Here is a 24,942-nt window from a genome sequence, read left to right as displayed (position 1 = left end):
AGTAAAAGTAAAGAAAAATAAAGATGTTGCATGGAGGAGGCTCATTCTTTATCCTCGTGCTGCAGATGGTCTGTTTAACTGTTTTCTCACTAGTAAAGCGTTCAGTTAGAATCTTAAAGGGAATGGGAGATGAGACTCTGATTGGTTTATTCTCAAAACACACCCATAACCCATTAAGAGAATAAACACAACATTGTTTGACCATACATCAGTGCACAGAGCTTATTTTTTCATCCTAAAAATAGCAAAAGTAGATTCAGACACACTCTTAATGCTTTTGCTCTATAGGCTTTACTTTTTGCGCCTAGATCGTTAAAATAGAGCCCATTGAGGCTGTAAACACCTTTGTCATTAATTTTTCAAATTATTGTGATTTTAAGTTGGGCAGGTATATTTGTAATAATAGGCAACAATACATTTGACATATTTCGCTTTTTTGATGAAAAATGTAATATTGTTTTGTAAATTTAATTTTGTAAATATATATGAAAATACATTTTTATTACTTAAAACATTGCTAAGAACCTAATTTAGACTAATTTAAAGGCAATGTACCAACACAATTTGAAAAAACTCACAATAACTAATTTGTATTAATTTGTAAGATCTAATTTGTACAATTTAGTACGATTTGCTCATCCCCAAATGATGGTTGGGTTTAGGGGTGGGGTTAGGTGCCCTCCTCTTTTTTTTAAATCTTACAATTTCGTACGACTGAACTTGTATGAATTAGCCACTAAACTGACAAAACGTAAAATACTTGTGTTTTCTCGTGAGATCAGGCTGGATGTACTTCAGATTTCAGACTTTTAGTTGTATCTCAACCAAATATTATTCGACCCTAACAATAAAATATATTAGTAACTATAAATCTTTTATAGTTACTAATATTTTTACCGTATGACTGATAATATTTTTTGTTCTGGAGAAAGTCTGATTATTGTTTTATTTCGACTTGAAAAAAAGCATTTTTTAAATTTCTTAACACCATTTTAAGGACAAAATTAATAACCCCTATAAGGCAATTTTTTTTCTTCGATACTCTACAGAACAAACCACTGATATACAATAACTTGTCTAATTACCCTAACCTGCCTTGTTAACCTAATTAACCTAGTTAAGACTTTAAATGCCACTTTAAGCTATATAGAAGTGTCTTAAAAATATTTATTAAAATGTTATTTACTGTCATCATGGCAAAGATAAAATAAAAAAGTTATTAAAAATGAGTTATTAAAACCATTATGCTTAGAAATGTGTTGAAAAAAACCTTTTCACCGTTAAACAGAAATTGTGGAAAAAAATAAACAGGGGAGCTAATAATTCTGACTCCATCTGTATAAGACGTGAGTAAATTATATTAAAGAAAGTAAATGACAGTAATTCAGTGTTGGGCTTTGGAAAAACATGCCAGCATTCCTAAACTGTATTATAAAATACTCTAATAGCATCTGATATAAAGTATGTATAAGTTTATACATATTTAATTTGCCACATTTGTAAAGTTTGAAAATGCACTAGAAAGTGGAAAGTGCTTAAATTGACCATAAAAAAAAAAAAGTTTTTGGTTAGTATATATTTTGTCTGTACCTTTTCTGAGTCCGTCTTGCACCCCTGCACATGAACAAAATGTACCTGCCCTTTAATAGTTCTTGACACATAAAGGATTGTGCTTTGTGTTCTCAAAATGTCGAAAAGTCTTTTTTTTTTTTTTTTTGCATTTTCTGCAAATCCTTTTTCATGAAAAAAGCACTGCACGTTATGAGACAATTCAACTATATTTGACCTTGAACGGATGTAAACATGTTGTACGAGACCTCCAGAACGAAATTAAAACCGCTGAAATGGCATAACAGGGCCACTGTAAGTCACACATTCTTCCAAAGGACGACAAGTCTTAAGAGATTTGAATGGCATTCTCAATAGTTTTATGCGATTGTCAAGCTTGTCAGTATGTCTCCAGCAGGAGTTGATGTCACACCCTTAGACCCACTTAAAGTTATTTACCTTCAGACTCCGGCATCCAGATGTCTTGTGCCTTAAGGAAGCATTCATATGCAGGAAAGACTTCGTCTTCTCAATCTCTGCCGCTCTGTCTGCACTGAAGTGTTTCTAAAACCTATTTACAGCCACTGGGGGTTTGGAAAATAACCCTATGCATTCACCACATGCCATCTGTGGGTTTCTGCCAAAGGGCCTGGTGTCACGAGCTGCTTTTTTGTGCAATAAACAAACAATGTTGTGTAAATTTATGCACCTTTGCTGACATGTTATTAATCATTGTCGAGTGGAGCGGCTCTCCATGCTGATTGCGGCAGCCTTTACATCTTACACTGCACAGTTGTCAGGAAAGTTCGAAGCTTATTCAGTTTTAGCGTTTCTTATTCTTTTTTTATTTTTTATTTAAATGTTTTTCAGGACTTATCACCACCACGTCAAGAAAACTGGATAGAGAGCAACAAGCTGAGCACTTCCTAGAGGTGGGTTTCTATCATTTATATTGCATAAAATAAAATATATAATATGTTCTATAATTGTTTTCTGTAAATTGTGTTAGGGCTGGGCGATATGACAAACAACTCGTATCATGATATAATTGATTTCATATATATACTCCCTGAAAAAAAGTCTTGTCGCCTATTCAAGTTTTAGGAGGAACAAATAATAACTTGACTTCTAGTTGATCATTTGGTTTCAGAAGTGGCTTATATGAAAAACAAAGGCCTCTAGATTGCGCTTATTTTACCAAAATAAAATATAATCATGTCTTGATTTTTAACTAATAAATTAGGACAGTAAGGTTTAATTTTGCTTAGACAAAAGTCTTGTCATTTAACAGGAATAATGTAGTCAAATAACTTATTAACAAAGTCATCTGGAATGGTAAGGAAAACGTTCTTCCAGGACTTGAGTTCATCAAGATTCTTTGGATTCATCTTCAATGCCTTCTTCTTCACCTTACCCCAGACATGTTCAATAATGTTCATATCTGGTGACTGGGCTGGCCAACCCTGGAGCGCCTTGACTTTCTTTGCTTTTCTTTAATGAAGTAGAGGCTAAAGTACAGTATGGGAAGAAGGCTATCCTGGGGCAGCATGGGCAGCACAAATGGCTTTATACTTTTGTTGATGTTGCCATGCACTCTGCAGATCTCTTACACGCCCCCATACTAAATGTAACCCCAAACCATGATTTTTCCTTCATCAAGCTTGACTGATTTCTGTGGAAATCCTGCATCCATTGGGTTCCAATAGGTCTTCTGCAGTATTTGTGATGATTGGGATGCAGTTCAACAATGCAGTTCCAGTCTCCGGCGCCTTGACTGCAGCACTGCACAAGACATTTGGCCAATGGAAAAGTGGTCGTGCCCAATTGAGCCAACTACACTGTTTCAATTTACTATGATCTTTTATGTAAAGCTACTTTGACACAATTTAGATTGTAAAAGCAAAAAAGAATTGAACAAATGATTCATCGGAAAAATCTACCTTCTGTCACTTTTCCAAATGATCAACTAGAAGTCAAGTTATTATTTTTTGCTCTTACAACTGCACTCAAAAAATATTTCATTGGGATAGGGTTAGTTAAACTTGAATTTTTTATGTTCAATCCACATAAATTTGTTAAAAGGGTTGTTTACTTGTGTGTGTGTGTGTGTGTGTGTATACATATATACATACACACATACATACATAAATACCGAATTTTTTTTCTCCATTATGTAGGGTCTGAAATCATGGAATACTTTGAATTGATATATATATAAATATATATATATATTTTTTTTGTTATATATATTTTTATTATACATAAACATTTATTATATAATTATATATATATATAATTTTTTGGTCCCACTTTATATTAAGTTTCCCTAACTACTATGTACTTACTTCAAAAACATAAATACAATGTACTTACTGTGTTTATAATGTATTTGAGAACACGTGGTGCTTTTGAGTTGAGGTTGGGTTATGGACAGGTTTGATGGCATGGGTAGGTTTAAGGGTGGGTTAAAGTGTAAGGGATGGTCAACAGTGTATTTACAAATGTAATTACAGAAGTTAATTACAGATGTCATTACATACATGTATTTTATCAAGCATAAGTACACAGTAAATACATGTATTAACACAATAAGTACATTGTAACAAACTATTAATTCTTATGTAAGTACATATTAGTTAAGGTCACTTTATATAAAGTGGGACCATTTTTTTAATCATTTGTGCCAAATATTGATTTGTATTAAACGATTTTGTATTAAATGTTTTCAATATTGAAAAATAAAGTTGTATCATTTATGCATAAATTCCTTCTTTTCTGAGGTAACATTGCAGAAAAAAAAAGAACTTAGTATATTCATATGGGGTTTACTATTTTACTGCCTTTGTTTTGTTATTTTTTACTTTCTGGGGTTTGCCATACATGAATAATATTATTCTTCAGAATGTCCTTTTTGTACATTGATAAAATAAGAAACATGCAGGTTTAAATTGACATCAGTGCAAATAAAAATTTCAACTTATGTGTGAAACAAACTTGCAGATTGCCATTAATTTTCAAGGGCACCATAAAATAAGCTCATGAAATGCTGAATTGCCAAAACTTTGCTATAACGACGTAGCAAATTGAATTACAACCCATCCACAGCCTCAAGTATTAAATTGATTAACATGTAGGATACACACTGACTTATTTATTGATCTATTGGTGGAACACATTTGCCTGTCCAACAAATCACACAGAGGCTACCAGTATCCTATGGAATTCTTTGGAATATAAGGGGAAACATTTGTATTATTGAGTGACAAATAGATTTACAAATTCCAAACAGTATTTCCATTTCTAACCTTTAGGAAATAAGGTGCAGTACAGCAAGCAAGCCGCTTGCATGTGCAATATAAGTGACAGAAAGGATAAAGCTAGTACTGCATGCCGACCAAGGACACTTATTTATCATCAAAACACGTGCAGATGTGCAAATTTTCATACAGTCTGGTGAGCAGCTCTTAAATTACTGATCAGTCAGTGAGGGCAGTACAGTAGCGTGGATCAATGGGACGGGTGTGGCTCCTCGTGATCCCTGCTCTACATGGGACAGGATGGAATGAGGGCCATTGATTTTGTGTTCACTAAATGATGATTCACTCTGCAGTTTCAAAGTTCATATATGGCATCTAGAGCCCTCAAGGTGGCTTGCTTTTGAGAGCGGCTCAGGCATTGGTGTCTCCAGTGATTGACGCGGACGGAGCCCTTTAAAGATTCAGTCCAGCGAGGCTTTTATGATCTGCTTGCTGCTTGTGAGATTGCAGTGATGCAGTTTGCCTGCGGCCCATTTTTTTTGTGACCGCTCTCTGATCAAGTTCTGGGAATCTCCTGTGTAGCGCCGTGTTGAACAGTGAGATCAGTTGAACCTCTGTGCCTTTTTTTTTCTCCCTAATGAATAAATTGTGGTCGATCTGGTTTTCAATTATTTCAGAGTAGAAACTGAGGAGAGGCAGGTTGGTTTTTTAATTGCTGCAGTTTTCTCTCTCTTTACAGAGAAAGAAAAAGAGACCTTTTGACTTGTGCTACACTTTAGAACCAAACTTTACATGAAATCTAAACTTTATTATTATTATACCCTCAACACAATTACTCTGCAATATGTTCAGGAGGTGGAGATAAATAAATGAACAGAAAGAAAGAGAGATATAGGCTTGCCATAATATCCCTGAGGTGTTTCTGTGGGATTCCTAGGGTGTTGTGGGTACCGTAGCTGCTAAGTGGTCATGGCACTGGCCAAGAAAGTGAAAAAAGCCTATCCTCAAGTTGCTTGATATGTCTTGAGCGGGTGCCTTTTTCACTGAAAGTCTAGGATTTATTTATTCATTGATGTTTTAAATGTATGTGTCATATACTGAGTTAGAAAAACTTACTTTTAAAAGTAAAATATTACAATCTTAAGCCCATCTGAGATATAAAAATAACAGCAAAAATAAAATAACCCATTACTTTCCTTAAAAATGGAAAAGTAACACATTTAGTTACTTAAAAACAAAAGGGGGCTGAAGATTGTGATATATTAGTCTGAAATTCATATATTTATTTTCTTTTCGGCTTAGTTCCTTTATTAATCTGGGGTCGCCACAATTTTCCAGCATATGTTTTATGCAGCGGATGCCTTTTCAGCCGCAACCCATCACTGGGAAACACCCATACACTCTCACATTCACCCAAAACCCTACGGACAATTTAGCTTATTCAACTCACATGTACCACATGTTTTTGGACTGTAAGGGAAACCCAGAGAAAACCCTCACGAACATGGGGAGTACTCCACACAGAACACATGCAAACTCCACACAGAAATGCCATCTGACCCTGCCAAGGCTCGAACCAGTGACCTTCTAGCTGTGAGGTTACATCGCTACCCACCACTGTGCTGCCCGTAGATCCGATATGTAGATCTGAATTTGTTTGGTATGAGTTTAAATGTTGGATATGTACTGTTAAATGTGTGCATATCGTATAGACAATGTTCTGTAGTAAAAGATTGCACAAAAATGACAAAGTATGGTTATAACCATTTACATACATTGTCAGGAGGGTGACATGATGGCTCAGTCATTAGCACTGCAGCATGAAGGTTGCTGGTTGAGTCCCGGCTGGGTCAGTTGGCATTTCTGTGTGGAGTTTGCATGTTCTCCCCGTGTTTGTGTGGGTTTCAACCGACTGCTTCGTTGTCCCCCACAGTCTAAAGACATAAGGTACAGGTTTACCAGTACTGAGTTGCAGCTGAAAGGGCATGAGTTGGTAGTCCATTCCACTGTGGCAACTCCTGATGAATAAAAGGACTAAGTCAAAGGAAAATGAATGAATGAATTGTCAGGAATAAACAGGCAAAAATTCAACAACAAATTGTGTGTGTACTGTACAACTATTCTTTTGACAGTGAGGGTTGGGTTTTGGAGTAGTGTTAGGGTAAGGCACAATAATAAATTTTTTATTAGATTATAACAAACATTAAACCTAAAGTATGTAAAAGTCCTTATAATCCACATATTCAAGTATATCTGTAATATAATATCTGTTTATTTATTTATTTTTGTTTATTTATTTCCTTATAGTGAAGCTTTCAAAGCTTGAGTTTGATACTGTTTTATGATTTTGAACACCTTTATTGCAGAAATATATTCTAAATATATTTTTTAAAGGGACTTATAGACTAAAGAAAGGCTTGTAGATTTTGTAATTTTTATGATATTCCATCTAAAGTAGTTATAGCAGGTAATGACATTGAAAAGGTGTTTATTTACAGTCAGGTTAAAAATTTTTAGAACATAGACATAGTTCTAACATGTTTGGCTCTTTGGCCCAAAACAATGGATTTGAAATTAAACGAACAAGATGTGCTTTAACTGCAGACTGTCAGCTTTAATTTGAGGTTATTTACATCCAAATCAGGTGTAGAAAACAGTATGTGTTAACAAGTGGGAGGCACATTTGCAAACTGCTGTAATTTTTACACTATTCACTTGATTTGGATGTAAATTAAATGTCAAATTAAAGCTGACAGTCTGCAGTTAAAGCACATCTTGTTTGTTGAATTTCAGATCCATTGTGTTGGTGTATGGAGCCAAAAATTGTAAAATTGTTTTGATGTCTCAATATTTATGGACCTGTTTGTATATCTACAGTATATTGCAAAACTGTTTATTGAGAGCTCCACAGAGTCAATATGGCTGGGCTGCTATAGTCTAACCTTTGATCACTCATGCCAATGCCAAATGTTCAGTTTCAATGGTGATAAGTCCACCTTTAGATTACTTTTAGTAGAGAAGCCGCAAAAAAGCAAACCACCCAGGGGTGCATTTCCCAAACAACGGCATAACTCGTAGCTGAACTATTATAGTACGATGCACCATTTGATCCATTGTTTGAACCATGTTAGTTATAACGTAAAAAACACCCATAATGATGCTCTAAACGGAGTGGTAACAACTTCTTCCGAGAAGAACTCCATCATTTATTTGTGCAAATTATGTTGTTTTACACGCACACACATTTAAAAAAAAAAAAACAATATTAGTTTTGGTAAAAACATGCACTTGCTTTCCATATTAATTGAAATCTATTTAAATGGCACATGTATAGGGCTAATGTTTCCTTTACAAATGTTATTGAAAATATTACATATTTTATTTTAAAACATAAGTTCACTTACAAAAGCTAACACATTTTCTGATATCATATATAAATCACATAAATAAATGAGGCGATTTATTAAGAAATAACATTTTAGATTTATTATTTATAAGGAAATGTAAAAAATCCTAGTTTAATAATAATATAAATAATAATAATGATGAGGACAAGGATGAGGGCGGGGTAGTGGCGCAGGATGATGATGATGATGATGATGATGATGATGATGATTATTATTATTATTAAGTAGGATGTTTATTTATTTATTTTTTAAGTTTACTTTTACATGTTCTAACCAACAGGCCCATGTTATGTAAAGTACAGATACTTAATAAATAACCTATTATAAATTAAAAGCATTAACGTATGCTTTGTTTTTTGTTTTCACAAGCTTTGGAGACGTAACATAAATTCAGCTTTTAATAATAGGTCACCTATAGCCTTCATCATGAGCCGCGGCTGTTCAAAATGACAACAATGTTTTCAAAGTGCTTTGTGAAGGGTGTGCAATTGTAAACATGAAGATTGCTAAAACTGAACTGTAAAAATACTTTTAAAGCAAATTACACATAAGAGTGATGGCATTAATGCTTTTTTTATTATTTTTTTAATTTTTAATATTTCAATTTTAAATGTTAGAATTTTCTAAAGGAATAGGGCATAGGGGGATAACTGGGAATAGAACACCGCCAGGAACTGTGTTGCTAACTACAGCTGGTGAAGGTCGCAAGCATACAAGTTTGTAATGCAGTTTGTGAATGTTCAATGGAACTATAAATTTGGGAAACGCTCAATCAACAAACAATGTTTGTAACGACACAACTTGTGACTTTAGTTGGCTAACCAAGGTTTTCGGAAATGCACCCCAGACTGTTGCATATCCAGTGTAAAGGATGGGAGTGGATCAGTGATAGTTTGTCACTATTCTACAAGAAGAATGCCTCAAAATCCCCCCGGCCACTGTGCAGGACTTGTATCTGTTACTCTCAAGTTGAATTGATACTGTATTGGCTGCAAAACATTTCATTGTCCAACACTTGTTTGTGTATAATTATATAATTATACATCACATTTTGAAGTCTACATCAAACAAAATGTATAACAGTTATCTTATATTCAAAAAACACATAAAGTATTGATAAATACGTAGAGATGATGATGTGGATGATGTGACAGCAGCCACAGGACAACAGCGCCAGTGCGCTCACCCCACACTAGCTATTGGTGGAGTGTAGAGATAGTGATAAAGCCAATTCAGTGGATGAGCATGGTTTGGAGGCCGTGATCGTAAGGGCCGATTGAGGGACACCGGGGTTACACCCCTACTCTTTACGAAAAGTGCCATAGGGTTTTTAATAACCACAGAGAGTCAGGACCTCAGTTTAACGTCTTATCCCACTGACAGTATGGTGACCCCTTCATTTTTACTGGGGCATTAGGACTCGCACTGACCACAGGTTGAGTGCCCCCATTGCTGCCCATTTAACACCATTTCCGACAGCAACCTAGTTTTCCCATGTGGTCTCCCATCCAGGTACTGACCAGACTCTATCATTCCGGCCACACAATTGTAACAGCGCCATTGTGGTCCAGAGGTCAGCATGTTGCGTTATGACGCCGTCTATCCGTATTCTAATCTCACCTCAGTTATTCTTTTTTTTTTTTTTCATTTATTGTTAAGACATATAAAACTGTAAGGTTGTTGAACGTTTGAAGTTCTAAAGCAGCTGTTTTCTTTCAAAAGACGTGATGGTGTAATTAGAAACTGAATTGAAAATGACCTTATTTTAATATAGTCAGACGTGAACTGAGGTGGCCCGGTCTAAGACTTGAAACTCCAGGGCTGAAAAGGAGTCCCACTTCGGCCCTGCTCAGCCCTGCGTAGCTTTAGTGAGTAACCATTCTTGGGCTGCAGAGTGATATGACTGTGACTGTGGATATGATTGTGGAAAATAAAGGACACATTCTGTTTTGCAAGTAAAAAAAAAAAAAATTTTATTATTAGACTTGTATTGTTTTAGTGCTTGAAAGATGCTTTTGTTGTTTTGTCATATCTGTCTTTATTGTCAGATTCTTATTTACTTTGTCCTTGCTAAAATGTATTAATTTATTTCAAGTCAAGATCTTACTGACCTCAAACTGTCAACAGCAGCACATTTAAAGAATGAATATAGACATAAGACAAAATACATGAACATTGATGAATGAGTGAACGTTTGAATAGTAAATAAGGACCTTCAGAAAGTCAACTCATAGCTGCACTGACCTGTTAACATTGCCACTGAAATTAAAACCCACTGCCTACTTTATCCTCAGAAGCTGTGCATTTTTCATCCTAATTTTGTTTATGCCTGTTTATCTAGGTCACAGTCATGGATGGAGGAGGGATCTTCAGGCAGTCCACTGTCTGGGTGATCGTGCATGTCCAAGATGAAAATGACAACACTCCTGAATTCAAAGAGTCTATTTATCGAATCAGCCTTCCAGAGCGGGATCGAAACAAACGCGGAGACCCAGTCTACAGAGTCTTCGCTTACGACCGAGACGAAGGATCCAACGCAGACCTCACGTACAGCATCGTGGATGGAAATGATGACGGCAAATTTGTTATCGATGCTAAAACAGCCATGGTTTATTCCAAGAAGATGGTCACGGCTGGTGGCTATGATATTCTAACGGTAAAGCACCAGACAGATGTCTACTTAAGTGCATATTGAGACTTTTTTTTTTCATGTGAAGCTTTAGCAGAATAAGTTTTCAGCTCTTTCTGCTTCATATTTTTCTCTGCCCCGCTCAGATAAAAGCCATTGACAATGGGACCCCTCAGAAGTGGTCGACGGCCCGTTTGCATGTTGAATGGATTCGGAAGCCCGTGCCTTCGCCACTAGCCTTGCGATTTACTGCAGCCGTTTACAACTTCACAGTGGTGGAAAACGCTAAAGTGTATGAGTCAGTTGGAGTGGTCTCGGTTTGGCAGACAGAAACCCCTTTATGGTTCGACATCATCGGTGAGCATCAATAATGCAGCAGTTCCAGTCATAAATTAAACAGGGTTGCAAACTTTAATGTCCCTGGTATTACTGATGTTACTGTCCGCTTAGGATAAATCACCTGCGATGTAGCATTCCTCAGTTGCTTCGGATAAAACCGTTTCGGATAAATGAACAAATGTAAATGCAATTTAATGGAGTGGACGTCTTCAGTAAACTGTGCTGACAATGATTTACTCCATTTGCTCGTTGCATTAAACTGCTCTACGTATTTATCATTTGCACCTATATTTTCTGCACATGCTGTAGTTGGACAACAGAAGATGCGTGGATGATGAAGTTAGTCAACTTAAATATGCAAAGAGGGTCATTTTGATTAAATCCTCTCGGTGGTTGGGATTTTGCTGAGCATTGCAGATGTTGTCCCACGCTTGTGCAAATTCATTTGGGAAAGTTCCAAATGAATATGTGTTTAAAAATAGTGGTTTTATGTCCTTGTTCTGCTTAAAGGGTGGATTCATAAAATGCAAGTCAACAGCTACTGCCAATTTGAGAGTCAAATAACAAACAAGCATACAGCCTGTACAAAAAGGAATTGATTACGTGACCATTTCTCTCAGAAAACATATTTCTAAAGGTGTTGTTGACTTGAAATTTTCACCAGATGTCAGTAATAAACAAAGTAACCTATGCATACAAAGAACAGAAAACTAATTAGTTTAGAAATTTAGTTATGTGTAATAAATTTTAAATGAAACAGGGATAAAGTGTGGGTTGTCTTTAATCACGTGGTTCTGGTGACACGCAAAATTCAGATGGAGTGCAGGAAGTAAAATACAAAAAGGGAAACAAAAACTAAAGTCCGTATTTTTGCAATTTATACCATATTTCAAAAGAGATATAATTAGAAAATAGCCACATATGTTGGGCATGATCCTTATATCATCAAGAGGGCAGAGTTTTCTACAAAATTAAAATATATTTGCCTGTCATCGGGGCGGTATATAATGTATAAGCTATGTTACATGAAAAAATACTATAGTAAATACTATAGTGTATGAAAGCAAACTATAAATAATTACTTGAATTAAACTGTCATTGTATTGATGCTGTGTTACGACACTACTGTTGTAATAAGCAAATCATTCAAAAGGCTTGTCACCATCACAATGCACCACAGTTTGCACTAACGTTACAGTATTTATTACAGTTTATTTATTACAGTGTGACTTAGTTTGGCCAATGCAAACTATTATTTTTCATGAGTCCAGCATCCAGCTGTGCAAGAAAACACACAATCTGATGTAAGTGAAGTCTTCTTTAGGTACTGTATTGTTTTTAAAACATTTACAAGTAACTTATTTTCTATGTATTGGAGTTTTTTTTAACCAAAATATGACCAATCACCAATAAAAAGGTGTGAACCACCAAAAGAGGCTCATATAAAATGAATTGTTATCCATTAATTTGCAATCAAATATAAGTTTTTTAAATTTCATATACATTTCAAATTTTTATTTTTATTTTTTTTTTACAAGAAAGGCTAGAAAAATCATAAAGGTCATTAATTATTAATATGTTTATTTTTTTTTTCTTTGAAATGGCCAAATTCTGACTGAGGAAAGTTGAAAGTTGTGCTTTCGGCCAGTTGATTATTTGCCTAATAAATGACAATCGGGTATTTTTTAATTAAATAAAATTCAAGTTTTTAATTTAAAACTAAAACAGATTTAAAACTTATTTTTTTTCTAATTTGTATTTTAAAATTAAGATTTTATTAATATTTCTTTATTCTAAATTTTTTGGAAATTTTTGGGACATCGAAAGTGTGGTTATAATGACCATCCAACTAGCTAATTCAGTTAAAATATCACTAAAATTAGTATTTAAACATCATAACAAAAAAGAGGCGTATAACTGCAAAAAGGTCCACATTTTAAAAAAAGGAACCACAACATTCACCAGGCTGGCTACAGGCATGTTGTTGAAACCACATGCACTAAAAAATAAATGTTTGCTGCTTGTTTAAACTACTTATTTAAAATGAAACAACACAGTTCTTGAGTTACATAAACGTGAAAGCGCAAGTGTTGTGGGCATTATAACCATTGGATATACAAGCGCAAATGCATGAGCAAAAAAATAACACAGGTGACAGTTTGAGATATCTATTTTATATTTAATTTTGCTAATTTAATTTAATTTAATATACAGTCTGAAACTGCGTGATCGGGCCCGATTAGATCTGTACATCCCTTCCTTATAAACAAAGTACATTTCAGTGGTTCAGTACTATCTTATTGTGTCATTCCATTGTCATTACACAACAATTTGGAGAAAAAAAATGTTCACTCAAAATGGCAATTCTGCCATTATTTATCTATTCCTCACTTGTTCAAAACCAATTTTAATTTCTTTCTTCTGCTGAACACAGAAGAAGATGCACTCATTGACTTCTATTGACCATTTCAATGCGGTCATGTCACTGGCTCGTAACATTTCCTGCTTGTTATAATAATATTTCATACCTGTAACAAGAGGCAATTCAATCATACCTTTTTAATATTAAAACAGCTATCATAACATTATTTATCTATATATAGCTGTTTTTGGATTCTTGGAAGCTACAGTAATTAAAATGTGAAACAGGAAATACGTTGGGACCATTGTTTTTGTTTACATCCCTTAAAATGGTTTATAACATTTTTTTTTTTCCAACTATGGAGGTTGATGGGTGCCAGCAACCAGCATTTGTCAAAATCTCTTGTTTTGTGTTAGACAGAAGTAGGAAACTCATAAATGTTTAAAACCACATGAGGGAGAATAAACGATGAGATCATTTTTATGTGAACTCTACTTTTAATATGATCTCTTGACATACATTTTCTGTTTTTCCTCTCTCTCTGTGTGTGTTGTTCTCTCTCTCTCTGTGAAGGTGGACGAACGTCACGGGAGAAGTTTTATATCCCGCAAAGCTCCTGTGGCGCAAACTGTTCATCTGACAGTGGTAGGCTAACTGTCAGTATTTTGTAGCTATTTTCCTGTGTGTGAAGGGTTTGGCTAGTTTATCTGATACTTTTAGATTCTCGCTTTAAAAACTCCCTTTGCCGCAAGGCAAACGTGAAGCGCTCAATCCTGTAAACACTTTGAGTGCTAAGATACCTTCCAGACTTTGGGTCTTCTGATCTCACTTAAGTGCAGTGGAAATTGAGTGGAATTGGAACAGATGCATGCAATGAATACTAAAGATGCTCCGCAAGTATGCCCTTATCCGTCAGAATGGACCTGAATTAATGATTTTGCGAATCTGCCGTGGAGAGGCCTGAACCTGACACAGATGTTTGTGGAAGTCGAAGATAAGAGTCCCGAGGCTGATGGGAAAGATCCCAACATCAAGCGGTGGATGTTTCGAAAGCTGTGAAACTTTGATGAATCGCTGTGAATCATAAAAAATGTATTTCTCACAGAAGCACATGGCAGTGTGATTGGTTAAGTGTTTACCTTGATCCTTTTCTGCAAATCCTTTAGCTCTTCGTTGGATAAATGAACGCATGCAGTGCATTTTCTGTCACTTCTCATTTTTCAGATCACGCTAACTGTGATTTCTTGTTTTAATAGGTAACTATGATGGACCGTTTGATATTCAGAGAGGCATTGGAACCATAGTAATAGCAAGACCTCTAGATGCGGAGACGCAGTCTCTATACAACATGACAGTACAGGTGACAGATGGGACAAACACTGCCACTACACAGGTATATTATTAGTTACGCAAACATCCCAGAACTATCCGTAACAGATTTATGACTGCTAACTTTGCAATAAAAAAAATGGTTCTGTCAGCTGCGGTTGAAATATCCGAGAGAGAATCATCTCTTGGATTTTAAGCAGCATGCCAGCTTTTATCTAATTCTATGAATGTACTGTTGCTTTGTGAAAGAGATATCTATTTAATCTGCTCTGAATACGTCTTCAGTTCTGCCAGGGGGCGGCTGTGTATTCCAGTGTCCCAGAAACCCACATTGTATTGTCACTTTAACATGTGCATTTTCCATTTCTAATTTAAGCTGCTTTGACATCAGTACAGATTGCAGATGTGTAGATTGCTTGTAGGTATCTGTTTACATTAGATGAACTTCACAGTGAAAAGCTGAATGGCTCTTTGTCTCCTGCATCTACAGATTTACATAAAGGTTTCGGACAGCAATGACAACACTCCCATTTTCTCGGAGCACACGTATGAAGTCTTGGTGTCTGAGGATACACCAGCCGACACTGAGGTCTTGCGTGTCAGGGCCAGGGATAGGGATGAACGGGCAAAATTAAGCTACTCTATTCATAGCAGCGTTGATCCAGCCAGCATGCGGATGTTTAGGATCAATCCTGGTACTGGTGTTATGTACACAGCTGATCGACTGGACTATGAGGCCCGCACTCAGCACATTCTTACTATTATGGTAAGAAACAACCATTTTCTTATGCAGCTTAATGAAGGTTGCTATTAATTGATAGATTTGATAAGTATTTTACTTTTGACATGCAATAGGGTCTGAGAGTAGTTGCTACACTATTTGATTTTTTTTTTTAAAGATCAGAAAAACATGTAAAATTAAACATAATTATATATTTTGTGTTTAATACTATTATGAATTTAGGTCTTTGCACACTGAGTCTGAAATTTTCTAATGTCTTTATCATATTATCCGCCACATAAAACATATGCCATAGTAATTGGTGGTTCATTCTGCTGTGGGTGATAAATAAGGTTTAATAAATAAGGGACTAAGCTGAAGTAAGAGTTTTTTTTTTTTAAATATTTGTTATCCTAAAGATGTGTCATGCACAGAAACCTTACACACTGAGCGCTCTATTTTAACGATCTAGGCACAAAGTCTAAAGCGCATGGAGGAAAAGCATTAAGGGCATGTGGCCGAATCCACTTATGCTATTTTAAGGATGAAAAAATATGCTTTGAATCCCAGCACATGGTCTAACAGGATTGTGCTTATTCTCTTAATGAGTTATGGGTGTGTTTTGAGCACAATGAGCACATTAAACCTATTAGAGTCACATCTCCCATTGCCTTTAAGAGTCAGTTGCGTCACGCCAAGACGCATTTGCTGTTTACATGGCAGACTTTGTATGTGGAAAAACTAAATGCTTTACTATCGAGAAAACAGTTAAAAAGACCATCTGCAGCATGAGGATAAAGAACAAGCCTTCTCCATCCGACCTTCACTTTCTCCTTACTTTACTTTTGCTCTTTACTTTAGTCCTTTTCTTTTGTGAAGTAAGTAAACATTGTTGTACACACTCCACTAAAGACATCCATTAGCCAACATATTTAATTTTGTTTGTTAAGCGCAAAGATTTGTGTCAACTATTTCTAAATATAGTTCTAATTTCCAGCAAACGAATAAATGAACAATAATATTGTAGTGTAGTCAAAAAACTGAGTTATATCCAAACACACCTCATGTTCCTATGCTGCATATGGTGACAAATACAACTCCAAAACCCAACAGATGGGCAAATCTAAACTTGTTTTTCTTAAAACAAATAGAAATATATCAGTGCTATAAATAAAGCATATAATAAATACTGCAACCAATAATAATAACGTTATACAAATGTTGTCAGCATAAAAACTAGCTTTTAGATGGTCAATAGTGCAGTCTATTTCAGTTTCTCAAAATAGCAATGTGCCAACAATGCTCCTTAACACCCTTTTTTCAGATCGGAACACCCATGAGTCCACAAAGTGGCACAAATTGATTTGCTATTTAAACAACGTGGTGCAAAAACATGAAAATTAGGGTTGCGCTGGTCTGTAAATAGCAACAAATCGCGCCAAACACGTCTTGCGCCTTATTGTGGCGAGAAGTGCTTAATTTGTGAATTGCGAGGTCCCGGAACAGATCAGGGTAATGGATACAGCATGTTGTGGAGGAAGGGGGTTGCCATGGACAAAAGTGAAGAGGGTTGGGGAGTCACGGTAGAAAGTGAAAGTGAACAGCAGACGTAAGAGGAGGGCGATTGAGGAGAGGGATCGGTAAAATGAGGTGCCGGATCGGATTTTAAAGGTTCCAGATCCAGCGTGTACAAATTAAGCCCTGGCGCCGGGTGAATGATAGATCCCTGAGTCTGATGTATATGAATGAATCTGTTGTGAAAAAAATCACAAAGCCCTTTGCAATTTTTTTATGATGAACAAAAGTGTCTATGGCAGTGTGTAATGCAACACTGGGTTAATACAATAATTTTTAAAAAACATGCTAATTTTGTTGAGTGTGCGGTGAACAACAACTAAAAACTCAGGGTGCAATAAAGAAAAAAAATGCATACTTTTATTTTGTTTAGCATTTGCTATTTTAACAGAATCAATGTGTAATGAAAAAAAAATCTTATGATTTGTTTGATCCAGAGTTAAATATTTACATGAGAAAAATACATTTTCAAAAAATAAAAAATAAAACATTTAAATGATGGACTCTTGAACCCTACAGAATTTACAGTGTATTGTATGTAAGATAAATATAAATATTGTTAAATAAAGTTGAGCATATCAGATGTTTTATTTTAATGGTTTATTTCTGTCTATTTTTACTTCTTTCTTCTGCTTTTGCTTTATTCCTCACATATCTTTTCAATGGAACAACTGTTAGTGTTCTTCTCAGCTCTGCTGCTCTTTCTTTCCTGTCATCTGTTTTTTTTCCAGGTGAAAGATCAGGAATTTCCATATTACAGAGACTTGGCACGGATTATTGTGACTTTGGAGGATGCCAATAACCAGCCTCCCATTTTTACTCAAACTAATTATGATAGTACAGTGTTTGAATCAGCCCCTCCAGGAACATCAGCTTTGCAGGTGATCGCTCTGGACAGAGACTTTGGGAGAAACAGAGAGATAGTATACTCAATTGATGCAGGTAAACACTTTGTTCTCGGCTTTGGAATTTATTACACTCCCGGATAACATTTCCATTGTTCAGCTGTTTTGAGTAAAACGGATTGTCTGTGCCGCTGAGTGTGATGCATTAGCTCATTCTTTTAACATGTCATGCATCTTAAGATTTATCTTTTGATTTATCCTTTATCTGCCCCTTTTCATCACAAACTGAAAGGCATGTGTGTTTTTTTTTCCTCCTCAGGCAACACTGGTGGCATATTTGGAATTGATCCACTATCTGGCATCATTTCAGTAGCCAGAGAGCTGGACCTTACAACTGTGGGTTTTTATACCCTTACTGTAAGAGCCACAGATGGAGGTACCCCGCCGTTAAGTAGTACCACTACTTGTAGGATCGCCATCTCTCTGTCTGATTTCTCCAGTCCAAAGTTTGCCCAACAAGAATACCAGGCTGAGATCACAGAGAATGTGGCTGTCGGGACTTTTGTCATAATTGTGTGTGCAATCAGCCGATCTATGCTGATTTATGACATTAAAGAAGGAAATGACGAGAGGAGGTTTAAAATTAATCGTTACACAGGTGTCATCACAACACAAAAGGATTTTGACTTTGAGATGACCTCCTCATACATACTGGTCATCCAGGCTGTTAACATGGCCGGGATTGCCTCTAGTGTCACTGTCTGCATCCAAGTGGTTGATGAAAATGATAATCCTCCCGTTTTCCAGCATCTCACATATACAGGAACCATCAGTGAGGCAGCCCACATCAATAGTGTGGTGATGACAGAGGATGGAAAGCCCTTGGTAATTGAAGCCACAGATGCTGACAAGAATCACAACGCCCTCCTAGTCTTCCAGATTGTGGAGGACACAGCTAAATTGTTCTTTACCGTGGATTCGGGAACAGGTTCTGTCAGAACTATAGCCAAGCTGGACTACGAAACCTTCAGCTCTTTTTATTTTTCTGTAAATGTGAGGGACTGTGGCAGGCCTCAGCTAACAGCAGAGAAGCCAGCCAAGGTCCTAATCAGGGTTGTGAACATCAATGACTCTCCCCCTCAGTTCTCACAAGAAGCTTATGAGACTATTTTGCTTCTTCCAACATATGTTGGGGTTGAGGTTCTGAGAGTAGAAGCCACTGATCCAGACATGACCACTGATCTAATGTATTATTTGGCTGATAGCAACTTGGAGCACTTCGAAATGGAGCCATCATCGGGGGTCCTCACTGTTAAAAACAGCAAACTGTCCAAAGACCGTTATCGTTTCAATGTCAAAGTGTCAGATGGGCGGTACTTTTGCACAGCACTTGTTACTGTGCTAGTCAGGGAGGCAATGGACAGTGGCCTCCTTTTCAGTCAGACTTCATACTCCTCCTCGGTACTAGAAAACAGTGTGAACATTACCACAGTGAGCATTGTAAATGCTGTAGGAAACCGCTTAAATGAACCACTAAAGTACACTCTTTTGAATGCAGGGACGAGCTTTACAATTCGTCCCACATCAGGGGTTATTCAAACCACAGGAGTCCCTTTCGATCGAGAACAACAGGAATTGTATGAACTGGTGGTAGAGGCGAGTAGAGAATATGACCAGCTGCGAGTTGCTAGAGTAACCGTCAGAGTAGAAGTTGAGGATGTTAACGACAATGCCCCTGAATTTGTAGGCCTCCCATATTATGCTGCCGTGCAGGTTGACGCACAGCCTGGCTCATCCATCTTCCAGGTGTCGGCGACAGATTTGGACAAAGGAATAAACGGCGCTGTGTATTACGAGCTGAAGGAGAACCATCCTCATTTTGAAGTGAACAAGCTCACTGGGGATCTTACTCTTAAAAAGATCTTTGATGCAGACTTGTCTAATGTTGAATATCCACTTGTCGTCCTTGCACGTGATGCAGGCTACCCCTCCCTCTTCACGGTAGCTGAGCTTCCAGTTACAGTTGTGAACAAGGCCATGCCTGTGTTTGACAAGTCTTTTTATGGCATATCAGTAAGAGAGGACATTGGGGTGTCCACCCCCATTTTATGCATAAACGCCACAAGTCCAGAAGGCCAAAACATTATATACACTATCGTAGAAGGGGATCCCTACTTTCAGTTTGACATTGGCTTTGACAGTGGTGTAATTAGTGTCATATATCCTTTAGACTATGAGACCACATCCAATTACAGACTAACCATAAGATCTACAGACACTCTAACTGGAGCTAGATCTGAAGTAGACGTGGACATAGTTGTTGTGGACGTAAATGACAATGCTCCTGTATTTCGAAATACCTCATACTCTACAACTTTACCAGAAAACACAATGATTGGGTCAAGTGTGATACGGCTCTTGGCAACAGACAAGGACTCTGAAAAAAACAATGTGATCAGCTATGAAATACTTTCTGATGGATTTAACAGCACAGATTACTTCCACATTGACAGTACCAGTGGACTTCTGCTAACAGCTCGTCTTCTGGACTATGAACTTACATCAAGCTTCAGCTTTATTGTTAGGGCAACAGATAACGGTTCCCCATCCCAGAACTGTGAGGTCACGGTCACCGTCTTTTTGAGTGACGTGAATGACAACCCACCATCCTTCAACCAACCACTTTACGAAGCCTTTGTGAGTGAACTGGCTCCCAGAGGGCACATTGTGACATGCATCCAAGCTTCTGATTTAGACAGTTCGGACGCTGAGAGTTTGAGGTACAGCATACTCTCTGGAGATGAAAAAATGAACTTCATAATAGACTCACAGACAGGTGTCATCTCGTTGTCTAGTCAGCGCAGACAGGGAATGCGGCCAACATACAACCTCAATGTGTCCGTATCAGATGGGGTATTCACCAACACTGCACAAGTGAACATTCGAGTGATGGGGGCCAACCTTTACAGCCCTGTTTTTAGTCAGAGGTTTTATTTGGCAGAGGTCCGTGAGAATGCCCCTGCTGGTTCCAGAGTCATTCAGGTGCGTGCCACAGATGAGGACTCTGGGATTTTTGGCCAGATCATGTACTCCTTCATCAATGATCTTGGAAAGAGTCAATTCAACATTGGAGCTGATGGCCTGATAACAACCGCTCAGAAACTTGACAGAGAGAACCCAATAAACCGAGACATTGTATTGACTGTTATGGCACTTGATGGAGGGGGAAGAGCATCCTTCTGCACTGTTAGGGTAATTCTTGCTGATGAGAATGATAACGCTCCACGTTTTAGGGCTATGGAGTATAGAGTTAGCATAAAAGCTAATGTGCCAATGGGATCACTGGTGACTCAGATCCAGGCTCAGGACCCAGATTCTGGTGACAATGGCAGAGTTGCCTACTCTCTGTACAGCGAAGCAAGGCTCCCCCTAGTAGATGTGCTGGAGATTGAGCCTGACAGTGGGTGGATGGTCACAAAAGGAAGCTTGGCACATCTCAGAGGAACGGTACTGTCCTTTTTTGTCAAAGCTACTGATGGAGGTGTCCCAGCCAAACATTCTCTTGTGTCTGCATTTATTCATGTCTTGCCACCTGATGCAAGCGTACCCTCTTTCTCCCAACCCCAGTACTCTTTCACAGTCCCAGAGGACACACCTGTTGGGACAGCCTTAGGATCAGTGTATTTAAGTCCTGGGCAGACTGCCTTATTTTCTGTGGTAAATGGGGAGACTGGGGAGAGTAACCAGAGTGGTACATTTTTGGTTGAGAGAGAAACAGGACTTCTAAGGCTTGTTAGCCCCCTTGACTATGAACTTACAAACATTTACCATTTCAAAGTTGCAGCCACCATGAGGCAGGCACTGGTGGAGTCCATGTCTGTAGTAGATGTAGAAGTCAAGGTGCTTGATGTGAATGACAACAAACCATTATTTGAAACCAGTTCTTATGTGGCCATGGTCATGGAAGGCATGCCTAGAGGTACTCGAGTTATCCAGGTACGAGCACTCGACCCTGATTGGGGCTCTAATGGACAAGTTAATTACAGCCTTGGCCCAACCCTAAACCAAGAGCAGGAAAAAGCAAGTGGATCTGTTGCTGGTGCAATGTTTGTTATCGACAGCAAGACTGGTTGGATCACTACTCTCGGTGACCTAGACCATGAAATGTGCCCATCTTACACCTTTAACGTTGTGGCGTCTGATCTAGGTGAGGGTGTCTCGCTTTCCTCCACAGCTGTAGTAACTGTTGCAATAGCAGACGTCAACGACAACCCCCCCACTTTCGAGAGGGAGTATTACAGAGGTGCAGTGCGAGAGAGTGACCCACTGGGGGAGGTGGTTTCGGTGCTGAGCACTCGTGACGGAGACAGCTCTGATCAGAATCGGCTTGTCAGCTTCCATATCACAGGTGTGTATTAAAGTAGGCCACTGGAGGATGATTTATGGTTTATGGAGGCTCTCCGGGAAAGATAATCACATTGAAAGGGTTTAATTTAATGAACTAAGTGTGCAAAAGCTATATGAGTAAAGAGCCATCTGCTTTATGTGTCACATTACTTTGTTTAAAGCCCATCTGGGGATGTGAACAGATTGTTAGAATTAAGCTCAGTTTATTGTTTCCAATAACGTGAGATACTTTATATACCCTCTCCGAGAGTGTCCCTAAGTGTTTTGGTTCACTTAGCATGCTCTTAGTTATTTTGATGGTTGTTAGCACACATTCTAATTTGATGTGTTCAATACAGTTTATGAAAAAATATATATATTAGCAAATTAAATACAACATTATACTATAATAATTAAATATAAAGTTGTTTGGTGACTGTGCAGAGCTTTACAAATCTGTTTTGTTCCTGCATCTCGATTCTGTGGGCATCTTTTTGTCTCAGGAGGAAACCCCAAGGGAGTGTTTGCGCTGGCTCCTATTCAGGGTGAGTGGAAGGTTTACGTGAAGCGGCCTTTGGACAGAGAGGAGCAGGATCAATACCTGCTCAATATCACAGCCAGCGACGGCCTGTTTGTAACCCGCATAGGCGTGGAGGTCACTGTCATGGATGCCAATGACAACAGCCCCATCTGCAATCAGGTCTGAGCAATTGATTTAGACTGACATTTGTCGTTTAATACAACCCAAGTTAACAACTGGCATGTTTATTGCTTGCATACTGATCTAAATGAAGTCTTGTTTTGCATTTTGTTCTTATAATTAAGTACTCCTATTATTGTTATTTATTTTATTTTTTTATGTTTTAGGCTGAATATAAGGCCTCATTTCCAGAAGATGTGGCTGTTAATACTGCTATTCTGAAAGTTGGAGCAACAGACTTGGACACTGGCGCCAATGCAGAAATTCAGTACTCTCTGTTTGGCATTGGTGTTGAAGATTTTTTCATGGATGCAAATTCTGGTATTTCTGTGCTACCTTTGACGTACTTTTGACACATTTCATAATTCAGTGTCTTAAATCAGCTTGAATACACTACACAACTTTTGCTCAGATTTGTACTGGAGGATTCTACACTAGCTGCAAGCCAGAACATTTCTGTAGATTTTGAGTTGTCAGATGAAAATAAATATTTTTTTGACTATTATTATTTTCTTTAGAACATTTCATACAAGTTTAATATTGTAGCTAATATTTAGGACAAGCTGATGTTTTATTTTTATGTAGCCGTTTACATAGTTGCCAAATGTATTATGCATATTGTTTTAAAACCTCTTCAGATTTTAAAACTCATGTTGTGTATTCCAACCTTTACTTTAATTGACTTAATTTGGTACATTTAAGTGTTCATATGGCTTAAATACAGCTTGTAGTTATCCCAAATTGACTAGGAAGTTTAAAGCATCTCTTTGATATATTGCATTGATTTAGTAATTACCTCATTGACGTCACGAGGCTTGATTGAATGAAACATTTATGACACACAAAAAAGTTAGGACCATCATTCATTATTTACAGTATCATTTATTCATCTCACTTTACTTTTTACTTAATGCAGCTCTGGCCCATGGTTCTGCATTTTTATTATGCTTCTCTATTTTTGCCAGGTGAACTAAAGACGGCCGCTTTGTTGGACCGCGAGAGAACTGCAGGTTATATGTTGATAGCGCAGGCTACCGATGGTGGAGGCCTTTTTTGTCGCTCTGAAATTTCTTTGACCATTCTGGATGTTAATGATAATGCCCCATCATTTGCTTTCACACGGTTCATGGCGAGTGTATATGAAAGTGCAGCACCCAAGGCCTTGCTCACACGCCTTCAGGCTAATGATCCAGATGAAGGTAAATCATACATGCAAAATTAAGGTTAGGTTTAAATGAATGCTAAAGGCATCTTGTGATTGATCCCCACATCTTTATTTTTTTAGCTGTATTTTAACCCCATTTCTCTTAAACACAGCTCTCCTTTAAGCTTTAGTAACTTTTATATTATATCTGTTTGTTAATGAAGCTTTGTAGTATCATGGATCAAAGTGTATGCTAAATGAAGTTAATATCTTACTAAAGGAAAACCATTCCAAATTGCCTGACACAAGTTATCAGCAGCTCCAGCACAAACCTAAAAAAAGCTTATAATAAATTTGCAGCTAATGGCCTTCATGATTTACCATCAATGTCTACAACACAGGTCTGGGGGAATACGTGGAAGGCAACAATAGTGGTTCAATTTATATAAAGAGCACTAAACTGGCACCATTCACAACACCACAAACAGAGTGAAGTTCAAAGATTTATTTACAAATCAATTAAGTTAGAGCTTCTCAACCACGTTTCTGGAGGACCACTATGCTCTGCACACTTGCCGTGTCTCCATAACCAAACACACCTGATTCAGATCATCAGCTCATTAGCAGAGACTGAAAGACCTGTAATGGGCATAATAGACAAAGGAGACATCCAAGACCTGCAGTGTTGGTAGGACTTCAG

At 37.4% G+C, this 24,942-nt stretch overlaps 1 protein-coding gene across 3 annotated transcripts in view; it reads left to right on the top strand.

The window, feature by feature from the left end:
• fat3b (FAT atypical cadherin 3b) overlaps positions 1 to 24,942 on the top strand; it is a 114,095-nt gene that overhangs the window by 30,812 nt on the left and 58,341 nt on the right. For all 3 annotated transcript variants that reach the window (XM_017358051.4, XM_017358050.4, XM_009305303.5), the window contains exons 4-14: positions 2,419 to 2,480; positions 10,554 to 10,868; positions 10,988 to 11,198; positions 14,116 to 14,187; positions 14,799 to 14,935; positions 15,362 to 15,637; positions 17,899 to 18,109; positions 18,332 to 22,420; positions 22,902 to 23,098; positions 23,266 to 23,419; positions 24,064 to 24,297. In XM_017358051.4, the coding sequence (XP_017213540.3) occupies positions 2,419 to 2,480; positions 10,554 to 10,868; positions 10,988 to 11,198; positions 14,116 to 14,187; positions 14,799 to 14,935; positions 15,362 to 15,637; positions 17,899 to 18,109; positions 18,332 to 22,420; positions 22,902 to 23,098; positions 23,266 to 23,419; positions 24,064 to 24,297 (5,958 nt within the window). The remainder of the gene's footprint in view (positions 1 to 2,418; positions 2,481 to 10,553; positions 10,869 to 10,987; positions 11,199 to 14,115; positions 14,188 to 14,798; positions 14,936 to 15,361; positions 15,638 to 17,898; positions 18,110 to 18,331; positions 22,421 to 22,901; positions 23,099 to 23,265; positions 23,420 to 24,063; positions 24,298 to 24,942) is intronic.

This window comes from Danio rerio, chromosome 10 (assembly GCF_049306965.1).
Source record: "Danio rerio strain Tuebingen ecotype United States chromosome 10, GRCz12tu, whole genome shotgun sequence".
In the NCBI taxonomy this organism is placed as follows: domain Eukaryota; kingdom Metazoa; phylum Chordata; class Actinopteri; order Cypriniformes; family Danionidae; genus Danio; species Danio rerio.
Note: the sequence above shows the minus strand (reverse complement) of the source record. Positions and strands in the feature narration are given on the sequence as shown.